Source organism: Lithobates pipiens, unplaced genomic scaffold, assembly GCF_037356315.1.
Source record: "Lithobates pipiens isolate NorthernLeopardFrog02 unplaced genomic scaffold, aLitPip1_a1.2 Scaffold_28, whole genome shotgun sequence".
Lineage (NCBI taxonomy): Eukaryota > Metazoa > Chordata > Amphibia > Anura > Ranidae > Lithobates > Lithobates pipiens.
This window is the reverse complement of record NW_027507789.1, coordinates 197,893,845-197,911,271: the sequence shown is the minus strand read 5'-3', so window position 1 is coordinate 197,911,271 and position 17,427 is coordinate 197,893,845. Positions and strand designations below refer to the sequence as shown.

Genomic DNA, 17,427 nt, shown 5'->3' with positions numbered 1-17,427 from the left:
GACAATTGCGCAGTCGTGCGACATTGCACCCATACAAAATTGACGTCCTTCCCCCCCCCCCCCCCACAAATAGAGCTTTCTTTTGGTGGCATTTGATCATCTCTGCGGTTTTTATTGTTTGCGCTATAAATAAAAAAAGAGCGACAATTTTGAAAAAAACACAATGGGGGTTATTTACTAAAGGCAAATCCACTTTGCACTGAAAGTGCACTTGGAAGTAAAGTTGCTGCAGATCCAAAGGGGACATGCAAGGAAAATAAAAAAAACGATTTTTAGCTTGCACATGATTGGATTATAAAATTAGCAGAGCTTCCCCTAATTAGATTTAGAGTGACTGCACTTCCAAGTACACTTTTAGTGCACCCCCAATATTTTGTACTTTTTGCTTTAATATCCCCATTTTATTTAATTGTTTTCTTTAAAAGGCGAATTTTTCTTAGTTCAGGCTGCTTCTTCTACACATTTTTGGTAATAAAAATCGCAATAAGCGTATATTGATTGGTTTGCGCAAAAGTTAAACCGTCTACAAAATGGGAGAGATATATTTATATCGTTTTTTTTATTTTTTACTAGTAATGGTGACAATCTGCAATTTTTATTCCGGACTGCGACATTATGGTGGACACATTGGACACTTTTGATACATTTTGGGACGATTGGTATTTATACAGCGATGAGTACTATAAAAATGCACTGATTACTAGAGCGCGATCAAGGGGTTAACTGTGTTCCCTAGTGTGTGTTCTAACTCAAGTGGGGATGGAACTGACATGGGGAGATGACAGATCGCTGTTCGTACGTTGTATGAATGGACGATCTGTCTCTTCTCGCTGTGTCACGAGCGATCGCTTCAGGCGAGAGCAGCGGGTGTGCACCCCTAGTAGCCATAGGGCGAAGGGACGTAAGGTAACATCGTTTCACCTAGCCACGTCATTCTGCCGCAGTAAAACTGCAGTGGCTGGTCGGCAAGTGGTTAAAGTGGTTGTAAACCCTTTTGTCTTACCTTTATCTATAGGTAAGCCTAGAATAAGGATAAGCATAAGGAAATATCTCCTAAATGTGCACCGAGATATTTCACTTGTAATGCACCAATGTCATCATTGGTGCATGCGCTGTGAAGAAATGGACCACCGTGCCGTTTCTTCCCCCAGCATGTGTGGGAGCGACGTCACATGGCTTCGGCCAGTCACAGAGCCGGAGCCGTGCCCCCAGAAGGAAGACAGGCGAAGATGGAGGTGACCTGCACAGGGGACAGCGCGGGTTTCGTTTGCAGGTAAGTGTCATATAATTGGCTAGTATGCAATGCATACTAGCCCATTATGCTTTTAATTTGCAGGCCTTGCAGGGAGCAAAAGAGGACATAAAACCCATCGGGTTTACTTCCTTTTTAAGTTCTAGAGAATATTCCCTTGCAAAATGAAGTCTATTTGCCTTTAGTAACTCAAGTCAAAATTTACTTCCCTAGAGGGAGCATCTACAAATGTTACTACAAACTGTACCTAACCAGAAATATTTATCTTTTTGTCTTGAATTCCCCCTGAATAATATTAATGTACTTCCTGTGGCTGTTCTCCTGTTCTGTAAACTAATAGCTGCATATCTGCTGTGTTAGATCAGAGGTACTGGGACACAATTCGGGTTCACTTTAAGAGTCCTATGACAAAGATGTCTTGTGATCTTGGTGTTAGGGTCGCACTTTTTATCAGTAAGTACGAGTAGCGACACTTTCGGTCAAGTACTCGCCCATACCGATTACCAATACTTTGCAGTACGATTTCCATCAATACAGAAAAAAATTGGCAAAAAATCGTGCTGCAAAGAACCGCAAGTGATTTCCCCCACTGCTCGTGTGTGTGTGTGTGTGTGTGTGTGTGTGTGTGTGTGTGTGTGTGTGTGTGTGTGTGTGTGTAAAGGGAAAAGCACCATCTAATGGGCAGTTTATTTAAAGTGCTGTAACCCACAGTACATATCTGGCCAAATGCAAAATCTTCATGGTTGTTCCGATTCCGCTGATGATGGCAAATCCTGGCCGCTGGAGGTGCTCACAGGGCTGGAGGAGAAGTCCTGGGACTCTGTGGGTATAGGGCGGAAGTGATGTCACTTAGGGGCAGACCACCTCTACATCTCCTCCAGCCCTGTGAGCACCTCCAGCGGTCGTGATTTGCTATCATCGGCGGGACCGGGACAACTATGAAGATTTTGCATTTGGCAAGATATGTGCTATGAGTTCTAACATTTTTAATAAACTGATCACTTGATGGCGCTTTTTGCTTTTTTATACACACACACAAGCAGTGGGGGAAATCACATGTGATTCGGACAGGAATTGCGCCACATTTCTGTTCAAATCGCACCTGATTCTTTACAGTATGATTTGCGCCAATTAATTTTGTATTGACGCAAAAGTATTGGTTTCCATGTCGGCAGCATTTATGAGAGTACTGATACTTGTGCAAATGTTTGGTATCGGTGCATCCTTTTCTACGTGTAATGGTTTTCGAGAGCTTTGCTTTGTAGTTGCTGACATCAGCAGAGTATACATTCACTTTGACTGAAGTCTCTTCAGATGTCAAAGTTTCAGAGGATAATGCTGAGTAGCTTTGCAGGAATGTTTTCTGCCAAGGGCTGGTAGGTCTGTGTACTTCTTTATCCACTTAAGGACCTTAACACATAAGAGATACTTAAAAAAACAAAAAACAAAAAAAACATAATAATGTCCTACATCCTAATCCTGTCCCCCTGCCGCTACTCCCTTGGCAACTACCAGCTGTCAAAATGACATCTGGGAATTGCTACATATTGCATAGCAGGAGTGCTTGTCAAAATACAAGCCACTGATGTGTAAAAAGACAATTTGCAAATCATCTGCAAGTGTTGAGTAAAAAAGTCAAACAATTTGTTAAGCAGTGTTTACTGTTTTTTTATTCACAGGTGGATCATAGGTGTAACCCTCAATCTGTATAAGACATCACTTAAAGAAACATTTAAGTAAATAAATTCATATTTGTAACCAAATGTATTTCTAATTAAGGCCCCTTTCACACATGCGGATGGTATGTCCGTATTTCATCCATCCGTTTGCAGATGAAATACGGACATACATTCATCCCTATGGGATAGTGGGTGTCTGCGGATGAGCATCCGCAGACACCCGTTATTGTCCGCCTCCGCAACTGTCCGATTCTGCAGAAGGAGGAAAATCCTATTTTTCTGTCCGTCTGCAGAGCGGATCGGACGAACACGGACAGACGGTCCGTGCTCATCCGATCCCCATAGAGGAGAGCGGAGAGCTGACAGGGCGGTCCCTGTACAGTGTGCGGAGACCGCCCTGTCCGCCGCCGGCTCAGCGGGGACAACGGAGCGATCCCCGCTGAGCGAGCGGATCATTACTGATCCGCCCCGTGTGAAAGAGGCCTTACCCAAATTAGCCCTAATGAAATCGTTCCTCCCCTTAGTATTTTTTTTTTTTTTTTCTGCATAGTTTCTGCACTTGGTTTTTTATGCTGCTTTTATGCTGTTTTTCTTTTTTCTCAAAAAAAATGTGCAAAAATAACCATTCTTTCTACTAGAAACAACCATTTTAGTGCCATTTTAAAGAGGTCAATTTATAGAATAGAAAGAATGCTTTTTAGTCATAGTAAAACTATGCATACTTTGTTTTCTTCGGAGGCATACATTGTGTCTATGGTAAATATTCCAGTGTCTAGAACAGCTTGCCGCGTGACCTTATATTTTCGAAAAAAAAAAAACCTTGAATGTTCGGGCTCCTGACATACTTGTATCAACTATTGACATCATTGGTTATTACAATGCTGGTGGCTGGATGGTTGTAATGGGGCACAGAGAAAACCTGTGATTTTGTGTAACTGAAAGGTTACTCCAGGTACCTGGGCACCTAGGTTGAAAGGCTGTTAAGAAAGAGGGCCGAGGGGGGGCGTGGCTACCGAGCTACTGCATGGACGTGTGAGCAGATAGCTCCGTGCTGGAGACCGGGGAACGACGCTTAACGGAGAGGACTTTAACTCTATCTAACCACTACCTGCGTGGGAACTATCCCTCATTCCCTCAGCATGGCCAAAAAGAGGAAAGGAGTCTCACAGCTCCATAAACTTCAACACTTCTTCCCGCAGAAAGACCGCGGCCTACTCCAAGATGGCGCCGGAGACGCCTCGCCGCCTACCTCCAGCGAATCTGCGACATCCTCTCCGAGCCCGAGGCACAGCACCAGCGTGTCCAGAGACCCTCCGGATGTCTCCTCTCCGCTGTCCCGGAGCCCGGCGAAATCTAAACCCCGTCTGACGGAAGACGTGACCGCCGACAAGGTGAGCGGGGACCACGAGGGCCTGGATGATACTAGGGAACTAGCTGAAACGCTCCATTCGTTCCCCACCACCAACCAGCCGGTGTCTGACACTACGTTGAAAGACATGCTAGTGTCCCTTCGCAGCTCCCTCCACGCGGACCTAATGGACTGCATGCAGAGTTTTAAGGCAGACATGGGGGAGCTGGGAGACAGAGTATCTCATGTGGAGGAAAAAATGGGCGATTATGCCACCTCTTATAACTCATTAGTTGATGCCCACAATGAGCAGGCTGACGAGGTGTCCTGGCTTAGGTCAAAGGTCGCTGACCTTGAGGATAGATCCCGCCGCAACAACCTCAAAATCAGGGGGATCCCCGAAGTGATCACCCCAGGCCAACTATTGCAATATGCTCAAGCTATGATGAGATCCTTCCTGCCGGACGCTACTGACTCGGATTTAGTGATTGACAGGATCCATCGAATCCCCAAACCGTCCCATCTACCAGACAACATCCCTAGGGATGTTCTTATGCGGGTACATTTTTACCACATTAAGGAAAATTTCATGTCTGCTCATCGCAAAAATAAACAACCACCTGAATGCTATGCACATATTCAGCTTTTTGCGGATTTGTCCCAGTACACCATGCAGAAACGTAAAGCCCTGTTATCCATTACTAAAGCTCTGCGTAACCACGCCATCTCATACCGCTGGGGATACCCGGCTAAGTTACATATCACTAAAGATGAGCAGGTGTCTGTGGTTAATTCCCTGGAAGAAGGACTAAAGCTGCTTAGAGCATGGGACATCCTTCCAGCTCAATCAGAACCTCCCACTTCTCCACCAGCTTCAATGGATGTCGGTGACACCTGGCAGGTTGTATCCAGGAAACACAAAAATGCCTCCTCCAAGAGACGCACTTGATCTCTCCGTTACACACTACCAACCTATTTGACAATACCCGGCTCCCCTAGCACGTATGCCACTGAGTGTTTTCTACACCCCATGACATTTAGTGCAGAAATTCTGCCACGGACTCCTGGAAAGGGCCCTTTTCTTAGTCTGGAGCAGGATAAAGCTCCGAGTTTATTTATTTTTTACTGCTTCTCTTTCTCTACGTGCAACCATGTTGGTTTTGCTTTCCCCTGTTTGCTGTTTTTTTTTTTCTCTCTCCCTTCTGTTCTATTCCCCCCTCACTTTTTCACAGGATGGACTCGTTCAATTTCTCAGATTCCCAGTCTTACTGCTGAAGATCGTTTCCACAACAGGATACTCGAGGACCTTTATCTGACCAGGACCGCTTGGGTATGCCTACTACACTCTCTTCCCTATAATGGTTGCCAATGGTAAAGTTTGTTTCTTTTAATACACATGGGCTTAACCACCCGGCTAAAAGAGCTGCCCTCTGGAAGGAGGCCGGTAAGCTGAAGGCCGATGTCCTTTGCATACAAGAGTCGCATCTCACACTACAGGACCAACATAGACTCCATCATAAAAAATTCCCCCATATTTTCCAAGCCTCGGTGTCACGTAAACATAAAGGAGTTGCTATTCTCATCAGTGCTTCTGTAACCTTCACTCTCAAGTCTTTTACTACTGACCCGGGAGGTCGCTATGTCATTGTTATTGGAGAAATCAACAACAAACTCTATACGGTAGTTAGCCTCTACGCTCCAAACTCTCATCAGCTGAGATTTTTGAAACGGCTACTGAAAAAAATTAATGAAGTTAAACAGGGTGCTTTTATTATTGGTGGCGATTTTAACATCACTATGGACTACAATATTGACACTACATCTAAGTCCAAGAGGCTTTTACCCACACTCCAATCCACTTTGCACTCCGCAGAACTTTATGACATCTGGAGATGTAGGCATCCTGGTGAAAAGGATTTTACATTCCACTCAGCTAGGCATAATACTTATTCCCGTATAGATATGATTGTTGGGGATAGAGGCTTATTGCGGGCAACATCCTCCTCCGCTATCCATGACATAACTTGGTCAGATCTTGGTGGCGGAGAGGGATGTCCCTTTGGGAGATTTTGTATGGAGGGCTGACTCAAGTCTGCTTCGGATACCCGGATATGTGACCTCCTTAACAAAAACACTACAGGAATTTTTTGACATCAACAAAAACTCTGTCTCCGACCCTATGACCCTATGGTGCGCCCACAAGGCGTATATGAGGGGTATTTTGCTACAACTCAGCTCCAAGCTTAAGAAACAGAGATCGAGCAAATTAGATTCTCTGCTTCAAGAAATTAAAACCATTGAGGCTCAAAATAAGGTCACTCCTGGGGCTCCCTTGGCAGACAAGTTGACAGCCCTCCGTTATGAGCTGAGGGGTTTACTTTTGGACTCTCATCATAAATATATCAAGGCTTTGCAAATCAACCACTATGCCCACGGTAATAGGGCTGGGAAACTTCTCGCTAACAAATTAAAAGACCATAAAACCCGTAACAGAATCCCCTTTATTAGGCGAGCTTCTGATGGTGCTAAAATCTCAGATCCTAGGGGTATAGCGGACGCTTTTGCCGAATACTACTCCTCTCTCTATAACATAGATAAAGACCCTGACACAGTCCAACCCTTAGAAGAGGATATCCAGACTTTCTTGCAGTCCCTTAATCTCCCAACCTTGTCTCATTCACAGTTAACATCCCTCAATGCCCCTATATCTGTGAAAGAAATACAAACAGCCATACATACATTACCCCTAGGCAAGTCTCCCGGTCCTGACGGCCTCCCAAATGATTATTATAAAGTATTTAAAACGGTGTTATCCCCGACATTACAAGACGTTTTTTCTAAAGCAATTTTAAACGCCTCTTTCCCCCCAGAAATGCTTAGAGCTTATGTAGTTACTATTCCCAAGCCTGGTAAAACTCCTGATGCCCCGTCAAATTTCCGCCCTATATCTCTCCTAAATACTGATGTCAAACTGTATGCAAAAATACTAGCCTTAAGACTTTTGGACACCCTGCCTTCCCTGATCAACCCTGACCAGTCGGGATTCACAACTGGGAGACAGCCCTCGGATGCGACCCGAAGAGTTGTCGACCTGCTCCAACACGCGAAGTCCTGTCGGACGCCTTCTCTGCTCCTCTCTTTGGATGCGGAGAAGGCGTTCGACAGGATACACTGGGGGTATATGGTTCAGGTTCTTAAAAAGTTTGGGTTCACTGGGCCCATACTATCTGCTATTCTTGCCCTCTACTCATCTCCATCTGCGCAGGTATACACGTCAAGTACATTATCTCAGATTTTTAAAATTACAAATGGCACGAGGCAGGGGTGCCCCCTCTCTCCTTCCATCTTTAATTTACTTATTGAACCCCTTGCGGAAAAAATCAGAACACACCCGGACATAATTGGCTTCACTTTCCAAAACACCTCCCATGAGATCAACTTGTTTGCAGACGATGTCATCTTATTTTTAAATGCCCCCGCGAAATCCTTACCCGCTGCTCACTCTATTCTACAAAATTTTAGCCAAATTTCATATTATAAAATAAATTTTTCCAAGTCCTTAATTTTACCAATCAATGTCCCTACCAATCTTAGCAATACCTTACAAGCCTTGTTTTCCTACACCTGGAGTGAAGTGGGCATAACTTATTTGGGTCTCCGGATAGTTGCTGACCCAACTGAGCTAGCTGACATCAATTACCGCCAGCTCTCTGACCATTTGATTACAGAGACTGCCCGATTATCCAAAGTAGAACTCTCTTGGTCGGGGAGACTGGCTTCATTCAAAATGCTCCTCCTACCACAGATCCTATGTTTTTCGTACACTACCTGTACCTCTCTCCCCTGCACATTTCAAAAGACTAGATGCCATAGTTACTAAATATGTCTGGCAATCCAAAAGACCCAGATGCTCAAGAACTTACTTATTGAAACATAGGAATGCTGGTGGGGTAGGATATCCAATACTCATAGATTACTATAGGGCTTCGCTTCTTGTCCAACTTCGACACTGGTTTCGAAATACGAAGTCCTCGCCTTGGGGATCTATCGAGCAAGCGATATGCCCTACTAGTACGCTGTCAGCTATGCTTTTAATAGACAGGTGGAAACCGTTTCCACTCAAGCAGCTCCCTCTGACCATACAGGCCTCTTTGCTGGCTTGGCGGGCTCTCTGTGCAGCCCCGTCACCTGGCGATAACTTAATTAATATCCCCGTCCCCATAGATACACTGGCAGACATTATTCCCAACATTCCCACTAAAAGATGGCGGGATAAGGGAATTGAGACGATTGCTGACCTTTTCCATGATAACTCTTTAAAATCCTTTGATGATCTTGTCCAACAATATGAGTTCCAAGTCCAGGATAACTATCCTTATAATCAAATCTCCCACTTTTTTAAGTCACTTCCATCCCACAAGTTATATCTCCACGAATCAGCGTGGAATTACCTCACATCCACACAAACTCAAAAGAAGGGAATATCTATATTTTACCTGCTTTTTCAACAAAAAACAGTATTTGTTAAAACCACATCTCATATAAAATGGGAAAGGGACTTGGCAACTACTTATACCATTCAACAGTGGCAGGTAGCATTTAGAACCCTGTATAAGGCCACTAGATGTATCAACCACTGGGAACTCCACCAGAAGATTACCATGAGATGGTATCTGACGCCTTATCGCTTGAGCAAGTTTTCCTGCGATCACTCACAACATTGTTGGAGAGGTTGTGGCGAGATAGGTAATCTTAAGCACATCCTATGGTCTTGCAAAAATCTGAGCAGTTACTGGAATTCAGTGTTTCGTCTGATCTCCTCAACCACTGGGATGCTCACCCCCCCTAATATGAGTCTTGCTCTTCTAAACTTAGGTATAGAGCTTTTCCCTCCCGATCTCCGCACCGTGGTTATCCATATACTCCTAGCTGCTAAATCACTTATAACCAAACAATGGAAAAGCGCCGTAGCGCCAAATATATCTGATTTATACCGTGTCCTCCAAACTACTTCCACATATGAAATCCTCCTCGCCCGGAAGCGGGGATCGGGGGGAAAGGCCATGCGGCTCTGGAAGGTTTGGCTAGATCAGTTTCCTGCCTAAGCTCCATCTACCACTAACTTGGAGATTATATTATTATAATTTAATAATTATCCCCTTTGATGACATGTCTATTTCGACAATGGGCCCCCCGATACCTTTCTGATACTTACCTACACAACTCTCTTCCACTCTTCTCCATCCTCTTTTGCTTAACCTTCTTCTCCTCCTTCTGCTTCCCCTTTTTCTTTTCTTTCCTTCACTACATATGTCGGAATCTCTACGGTCCTGAGTATATTTTGTTGTAATCTATCAACATTAGATAATGTTCTATACTATCTTAATACTATTGTTAACAACATTGATGTGGAGTTACTTGTCTAATACCACAACCGATTGTTACATGCTATATGTTTCTCCTTTTATTCTCTGGTGTATGTATTACTTTTGTTCTGTTAACCAAAAATCTTTTCAAGAAAAATTATTGTGAAAAAAAAAAGAAAGAGGGCCGAGAATGATTGTCTAATGTGGGATTGGACAGTTGATTTGTACACACAACTTTACACTCTCGTTGTGCAAATGGTAATAGACCTCTGAGAGAGACTACGATATGCCTTTTTTTAGAAGTCTTTTTTTTTTTTGTACCCGTTTTTTACTTACTTGATTTTATTTGGTGCTGCTATGTCTGGGTCCTTAGCTTCCACTTTTGTCAGTGTAGTGCCTGGTGTAATGGAATGCTCTACCAGACTGACTAGGATTGTCTGTGGCTTAAATACTGGAGCATCATTCACATCCTGGATATCTACTTTTATTGAACCAGTCACCGACACGGAGTTTCCTGTCCGAGCCTTGACAGTTTCTAGGACCCACAGGCCTTTGCTAGGCTTCTGCTTGACTTCGCAGCTATACAATGGCTCCTCGTTTGAAACCGATATGGAAAGGATGTCTTTGGTTCTTTCTTCATAATCCACGGGCTGTCAATAAATAAAATGGGTTTAATGTTCCATATATTATATGGTGATATAACGTTCTGAAGAAAAGTGCAGTAAGGCTGGTTTCAGATATACAGTATAAGAATTGGATGTGTTTTCTTGTTTTTTTATCAAGTATTGATAAAGCAACCAGCCTGGATTGAGTTAATTTAGGACCATAAAAGATATTTTATGTTGACTGGTGGCTTTGGACAACAGTATTCTGACAGTTAAGCCCCATAAACACTATTGGTTTTTCTGCTGGGTTTTTCCTTCAGATTTACCAAAAACATATGAGGTCAGAACTTGGGAGTTTCAATATGTATGCAATCAGACAGACCCATTCTCTTCATGGTTTTGGTAAACCTGATGGAAAAACTCACCAGAAAAAAACTGATAGTGTGTATGGGGCTTTACTGTTGCCTAAATCTAACTAACTATACAAGGCTTGAATTTTGGCTGAATCAGCTGATAGTTGACCACCCAAACCCAAATCCATGTAGCTGGGTGGAAAAATATTTGCTGAACATTGATCCCTTCATACGTGCTGTCTTAGTAATTGTAAATAGCTGACACAATAAATACGATAGCAGCCAATTCAACATTAAAGTAAAAGGAGGGCTCTTACATTTTTCTTCTACCTTCTGGCATGTGCTGCTAAGTATAATGTGTAATATTCATGCATCCTAATTAGTTATGCATGTATTTGCATGTGGGGCAGGAGGTCCTTTATTTTTCCTAATTTTTCCTGATTTATGCTATATTTCATAATACTTTCCTATTTTTATGTATTTTTCCTTTTTTTTTTCTCTCTATTTACGTCTATCTCAAAGGAGCCGAAAATAATTTCTTTATGAATAAATCGGGGGTCCATTAGACACCCTCATGTCTCACTTGCCACTGATCCAAGCAGTAAAGGGACAGAGGTTGATTGTTATTTTGTTTTTTTCTTTCTGTATCTGTTCCATTAAGATTTCTTATTATTTTCTTTTCCAAAGATACAGAATTTAAGAGGCATTCTCTCTCTCAAAAAAAAAAAGGTTATTACCCTCCTCGACAGTTGTCACCAGAACATGTGTCCCCACTTGAATATTTCCCCTCTTGCCTTTAACCTGTAACCTTTAACCTTTAACCTTCAACCTGAAAACTTTAACCTGTATATATTTATAGTCTTTATATTTAACATAGCTTCTGTCATGGAGACAATGGACAAACAGAACAAATAGAGGATGATTCCACTGGGACACAGACAGCAATAAAAAGGTTAACAGGAGTTCTAATCATGGCTGGCCCTACCATGGGTTCTGCTGGGACCCAGGCGGAACTTTGAGAGGGACATTAAATTGATGCCCAAGATTTTTTTCCCAGCAGTTTTGTGTATCATTCAGGGGCAGACTGGGTCAAGGGGCAAGGTGACAAATGCCCCTTGGGCCACTCCGCTGCCCTGTAAAAGCGGCACCCTCAACACACACGCATACTCATAGTTGCCAGGTGCGAGGGTGCTCACACACAGTCTTACACCGACTGTTAAACACCCAAGCACACATGAAGAGCTCAGGTGTGTGTGCTACCAGAGGTGGGGTACCCACAGGAGACGGAGGGCAATGAAAGATTTTCGGGCGCAGCTTGCGAGGCTTGCATTTCTATTGGATGGAACTTGAGAGGGTGCGGCTGGCCTCATGCCTGGCCCATCTTCTTATGCTCTGGTGCATGCGTAAGGCTAGGCACTGAAGACTCTGAGAGCACTGGGAGAGAGCAATAGAGCGGTAATACAAATGAGTTCTGTGTGACAGGACTCAAAGGGTGTCCATCATTTTTTCTAGTAGTGGTTGTTGATCTGCTGGATGGCCAAATGTTGCATAACCTGTCATGCTCAAAAATCACTTTACAGCCCTATACTGCCCTAGCCTGACCCTGTACTGCCCTAGCCCGCCCCTATACCATTGCTCAAAATTTCCAGTCCTGAGCTACTATCCAGGCCTTAAGGGTTACTCTCCACCATTTACTCCACCCAACCCCTACCCTTCCCCTAAACACACCCTTATAAATTATCTCATGACATGACACTTAAATGTTTTATGCAGAATTAAGTTTAAGTTCAAAAATAAATATTAACAACTTTATCAGTGTCCATCAATGCATTCTACCTGTGCCAATCAATGCAGCCTACCTGTGCCCATCAATTCAACCCACGTAGGCCATAGCACGCTTACTCGACGATAGTCGTGGAGTGTTTTTTTTCTTTTTTGTTTAGCAATTGGCTGCTTTAGTATTGGGGAATAGTGAGTGACGGACTTTACCTCCATCCTTCACGCCTCTTCTTTTTAAAAAAAATTTATTTGACACCTTTTTCCCTTTTTTCTGTCTATAACGCTCATATATTCTTTGTCCTTCTACACTTTGGCCTAGGGGACACTATCATTAACTGGATCACAAGACTTTGTTCCAGCCCTACAGCTCAAGTTGAGACCAATGGCGTACTGTCCAAACCTTTCCCCATTACGAATGGGACCAGACAGGGGTGCCTGCTTTCCCCCATGTTATTTGCTCTGTCACTTGAACCATTTCTCTGTAGAATCCGTATGAACCTAAATATTCAGGGTTTATCTATTGGGAATACCCAATATAAAATCTCGGCATATGTGGACAACTTATGCCGCGTACACACAACCGGACTTTTCGACAGAAAAGGTCCGATGGAACTAATCGGACAATTCGATTGTGTGTGGGCTCCATCGGACCTTTGCTGTCCAAAAATCTGACGGACTTTAGAAATAGAACATGTTTGAAATTTTTTGGCCGGAACTCCGCCGGACCCAGTTCCTATGGAGAAATCTGTTCATGTGTATGCTAGTCCGACGGACAAAAAAACTACGCTAGGGCAGCTATTGGCTACTGGCTATGAACTTCCTTATTCTAGTCCGGTAGTATGTCATCACGTTCAAATTCATTGGACGTTGGTGTGATTGTATGTGGCCAAGTCCGTTCATTTGGAAAGTCCGTCGGAACTCCACCGAAAGCCCGTCGGGAAGACCGCTGGACCTAGTCCATCAAAGTCCAATAGTGTGTACGCAGCATAATTGTTTTCTCTGTTGAGCCCTACCATATCACTCCCAAATTTACTCCAGGAATTCTAACTCTATGGATCTCTTTCCAACCAAAAAATAAACTTTAATAAATTGGAAGCAATAGGAATCTGAATACCAGCATTGAGGTAGAGCTTCAGTTTTAAATGGACACAGCTTTAAAGTATTTGGGTACTTATATTCCTATAAATATTGACCGCACATTTGCACTCAACTTTCCCCCCCTACTGGGCAGAACCCGTTGTTTATTAGACTCCTGGCATAAGGGCCTACATTCTTGGTTTGGCAGATGCAACCTACTAAAGATGTGCATCCTACCAAAATTACTCTACTTATTCCAAGCCTTGCCAGTTAAAATACCTCTTCATTAAGTTTGTATGGGCATATAAAAAAACTCACCTCCCTCGCCATTTGCTGTCCTTACCCAAACAATATGGTGGCCTAGCCTTACCTGATATATGGCAATACTATCAAGCGGTTCACCTTGGTAGGATTATTGATTGGCGCCGTCACCGCTGCTCTAAGTTATGGGTACAGATAGAGCAGGCTCAAACTAACATCCCACTGAAGAGAGCTCTATATATTGTTTCGACCATATAAATCCCTTTGTGAAATCTCACCCTTTTACTGGGTATGACACTCCAGATAAGCTTACAGGTTAGCACACAGAATTCCCTCTCTTCTCCAGACTCCCCATTACTCCTTATTATGAGAAACCCACAGTTCCTCCCTGGTCTTGACCCCCATACACTTCAAACTATACAACAATTATATAGAGTTCAGGCATCCCATTTTTTTTAACGGGATGATGATGGCCTTCCATAGAAGTGTTTGTGAACACTACTGGCCCCTTTCAACTGCCCTTCTGGACAGCACTCCAATTGTGGCATTTCCTCCATACCTTGCCTAACCCACAAGGCTTTGATCTTCCACTGACGATCTTTGAGTATTGCTCCAAGGAGGGCATACTCACAGGTCCTATCCAAAACATACGCCCTCCTGAATTGTCCGACCACACAACCACACTTAACGTTTGTAGACAAATGGCAAATAGAACTGCAACGTAAATTTTCACCTGCCCAGCTACAACATATTCTCAGATTCTCGCTAAAATCTCAATGTGTACAAAAATTCAAGAGACCAACTATAAACTTTTAACAAGGTTGTATCTAACTCCTCACCTCTTACATAAATACTAACCTGCTACTAGTGAGATAGAGGGACGTTGCTCCATGTATTCTGGTCATGTCCTAAATTGACCCATTTTTGGGTGACAGAGACGTTAGATTCCTGGTGATCTGGCCTTTTTTCTGTTACACGTCTCTACCATTTCAGCCAAACTATATAAAAAAAATCCATCGTGCACCATCTCTTGAATGCTGCGAAGTCCTGTATTCCACTCCATTGGAAGAAACAATTTCCACTACTGCTGAATGGCTCCATAAAGTGGAGGATATTAATAGAATGGAGGATCCGCTTCTCACCTCGCAACATCAACAAGAAAAATACTCCAATACTGGGGGCTTTGGAATCAGTTTGTCCTCTCTACAGAGGGTACAGCCCTCTTTGGAAAATAATGTCATGAATGAGTTTCATGACCTGTTTTCCTTGGTTGTCCAGGGCGAATGTAACCCCAACCCCCCCCTTTCCTTTCCCTTCCTGTCATTCGTGCTCCCCCTCTCATTTCCCCATGTAATTGTTCCTTGTTTTATTAAATAAGAGAAAATAGATAAGAAGTGAATTTGGATCCTACCTCGCTATTCATTTTTCACTTTTTATATATATATATATATATATATATATATATATATATATATATATATATATATATATATATATTTTACTGACAAAGAATACATTTGCATTAACCATCTTGCCAATCGTTCTATGACCTTTATGTCAATGCATTGTCTGATGTTATACCTGATTTCACATAATGCCTGTTTTCGCCTGTTGTAGGCTTCAATAAATATTATATTTGAGAAAAAAATATATAGATCTGATCTACAGTATTTCAATATGCCACTAAAGAAGACTCCTTTTGAGTAACTTTTTTCCACAAAACAACGTTTTTTCACACTTAGTACATTTCTGCCACACTTTTTTATTTTTTTTATTTGAGGCTGGGTTCTCACTGCTGCCGGATGTGGCTTGCAGCAGGGGTCCAGTCCATCCCCATTCTCCATATAAATATTAGTATCCAGTTATATTATGTACATTTAAGAAAGAAGTCAGCCTTTTTTTAAAGCAATCTACTGAGCTAGACAGAACCAGCTCTCGAGGGAGTCTATTCCACATTTTCACAGCTTACTTTTAAGTCCACATAGAATTTTCTAGTTTTAAACTTACCTTAATCACAGTAAGAATGCCTTCGTTTGTTTGCGGGTCAGTTGTTATCTGATAGTTATCATCATTGTTTCCTCCAATAATGGAGTACACGGCTCTCCACCCTGAAGTAAATGGTGTATCGTTGTCAGTTACTCCAAATCTCAAGATGGTCAAATTGGCTGCATGTTCCGGTATGGAGGTCTGTAGCTGTTGGGAAGAAAGACTCTTTACAAACTGGAAATGCTAAGTAGAGTCATGCGTTACCTGGACTAAATGGAGGAACAGATATTTGGGTTGTTCAAACAAAATACAGTCAATCACTCTGGCAATAATACATTTTATCTGGAAACAAGTGACCATGGTGGCAACTCTACATCACGTGCAAATAGGGTATCTTTGCTTTTTGGTGCAGATACTTTGCAGCCCTAAAACTGTGAGATCTATCCTTAAATGAAACATCGAAATGATGTGCAAAACAAATGTGCTCAGCATAAAGGGATTAGATAAATATGCAGAATATTTTTCTAGTGTTATGTGAAAGTGTCTCCTCTCTTTAGATTCATATGCTTCTTGTTCTTATTTCTCCAGTTCTAAGGCAAGATAGCTAAGCGAGCATGCACATCTGACACGGTATGAATGTGTTTTTGCTAATTATAAGTCCATGGATATTTGTAACCAAAAAAAAAGTTACTTTTGTGGTGACTGTGAGGCTGATGTTATAAAATTGGAGAAAACTAAATTTAGCAAAAGAGAAAAACTCTTCATCAACAACTTATCAACTATTCATTATATGGGGAAAAGTATACAAGAATTTTGAATGGTTGCTTTCTCCAGTTTTACGGTATTAGACCCAATATATACAAACCTTATGGCTTTGATCAGAATAAAAATAGATTGACTTTTAATCTCTACATACAGAGTAGCATCCCAAATCTACAGGTATTTGTTTTTAGATCCTCATTTTTACGCACCTTTTTTTAATGCAGTCAGTTTGCACATAAATAACATAAAGTAGGGCTTACGCTAATCACTAAGAAGGGTGGATAAAAACAGAACCGGGTTATAATGGCCTTTGTTTAACTGCTCACTGCCCAAAGTGAAAATAAAATAAAAAATCAATGTAACGTCGGAGGAACCAAAATGACTATTCTGTTGTTCGTTAATAAAATGACTGTGTTAGTCTACAGTCATGCTGAGAAACATGTTGTAAATGCAATCAACATTGATTAATCAGACACACAGGTTGATTCTAGCACAGCGATCCACATCTTTGTTTTAAAAAAACGTTATTTATTTTTTAAGTACGTACAGATGGCGAGGAAAATGTTGGAGCGTTGGTGTTTCTATCTAACACAGTCACATGGACCTCGCAGGTGCTGCTCATCTGTCTCTGCACACCGTTGTCTTTTCCTTCAATTATCAGCCTGTACCTCCTATTAGTCTGAAAGATTTTATGAAAGAAATCGATTACTGCATGGTAACATTTATTTTAAGCCTTTTAGCCTCTGCTGTGAAGCTAGCTTCATTTTGTTTTCAAAATCTGGACCTTCCCCTGCTGTGGGCTAGGCTACACCCAACAACCCCTCAATGAGGGTAAGGTTTTTGGTGGCTGAGACACTCTCGTGGCACACAGGTTATCTCCTAGGAGCATGGGCGTCCGCAGGTAGGGGCAAGGGGGGTCAAGTGCCCCCTCCTGGAATTGAGGATCAGATCTTAAATTC

General features: G+C 42.4%; 1 protein-coding gene and 1 long non-coding RNA gene across 2 annotated transcripts in view; one reads left to right on the top strand and one right to left on the bottom strand.

Annotated features, from left to right (window-relative positions):
• LOC143936005 (uncharacterized) overlaps window positions 1-17,427 on the top strand; it is a 356,680-nt gene that overhangs the window by 97,074 nt on the left and 242,179 nt on the right. The gene's annotated exons all lie outside the window — the stretch shown is intronic.
• LOC143936003 (cadherin-like protein 26) overlaps window positions 1-17,427 on the bottom strand; it is a 157,555-nt gene that overhangs the window by 42,619 nt on the left and 97,509 nt on the right. Inside the window, exons 7-9 of the mRNA XM_077460265.1 lie at window positions 17,016-17,147; window positions 15,728-15,913; window positions 9,982-10,295 (exon numbers count right to left, since the gene is read on the bottom strand). Coding sequence (XP_077316391.1) covers window positions 9,982-10,295; window positions 15,728-15,913; window positions 17,016-17,147 — 632 coding nt within the window. The remainder of the gene's footprint in view (window positions 1-9,981; window positions 10,296-15,727; window positions 15,914-17,015; window positions 17,148-17,427) is intronic.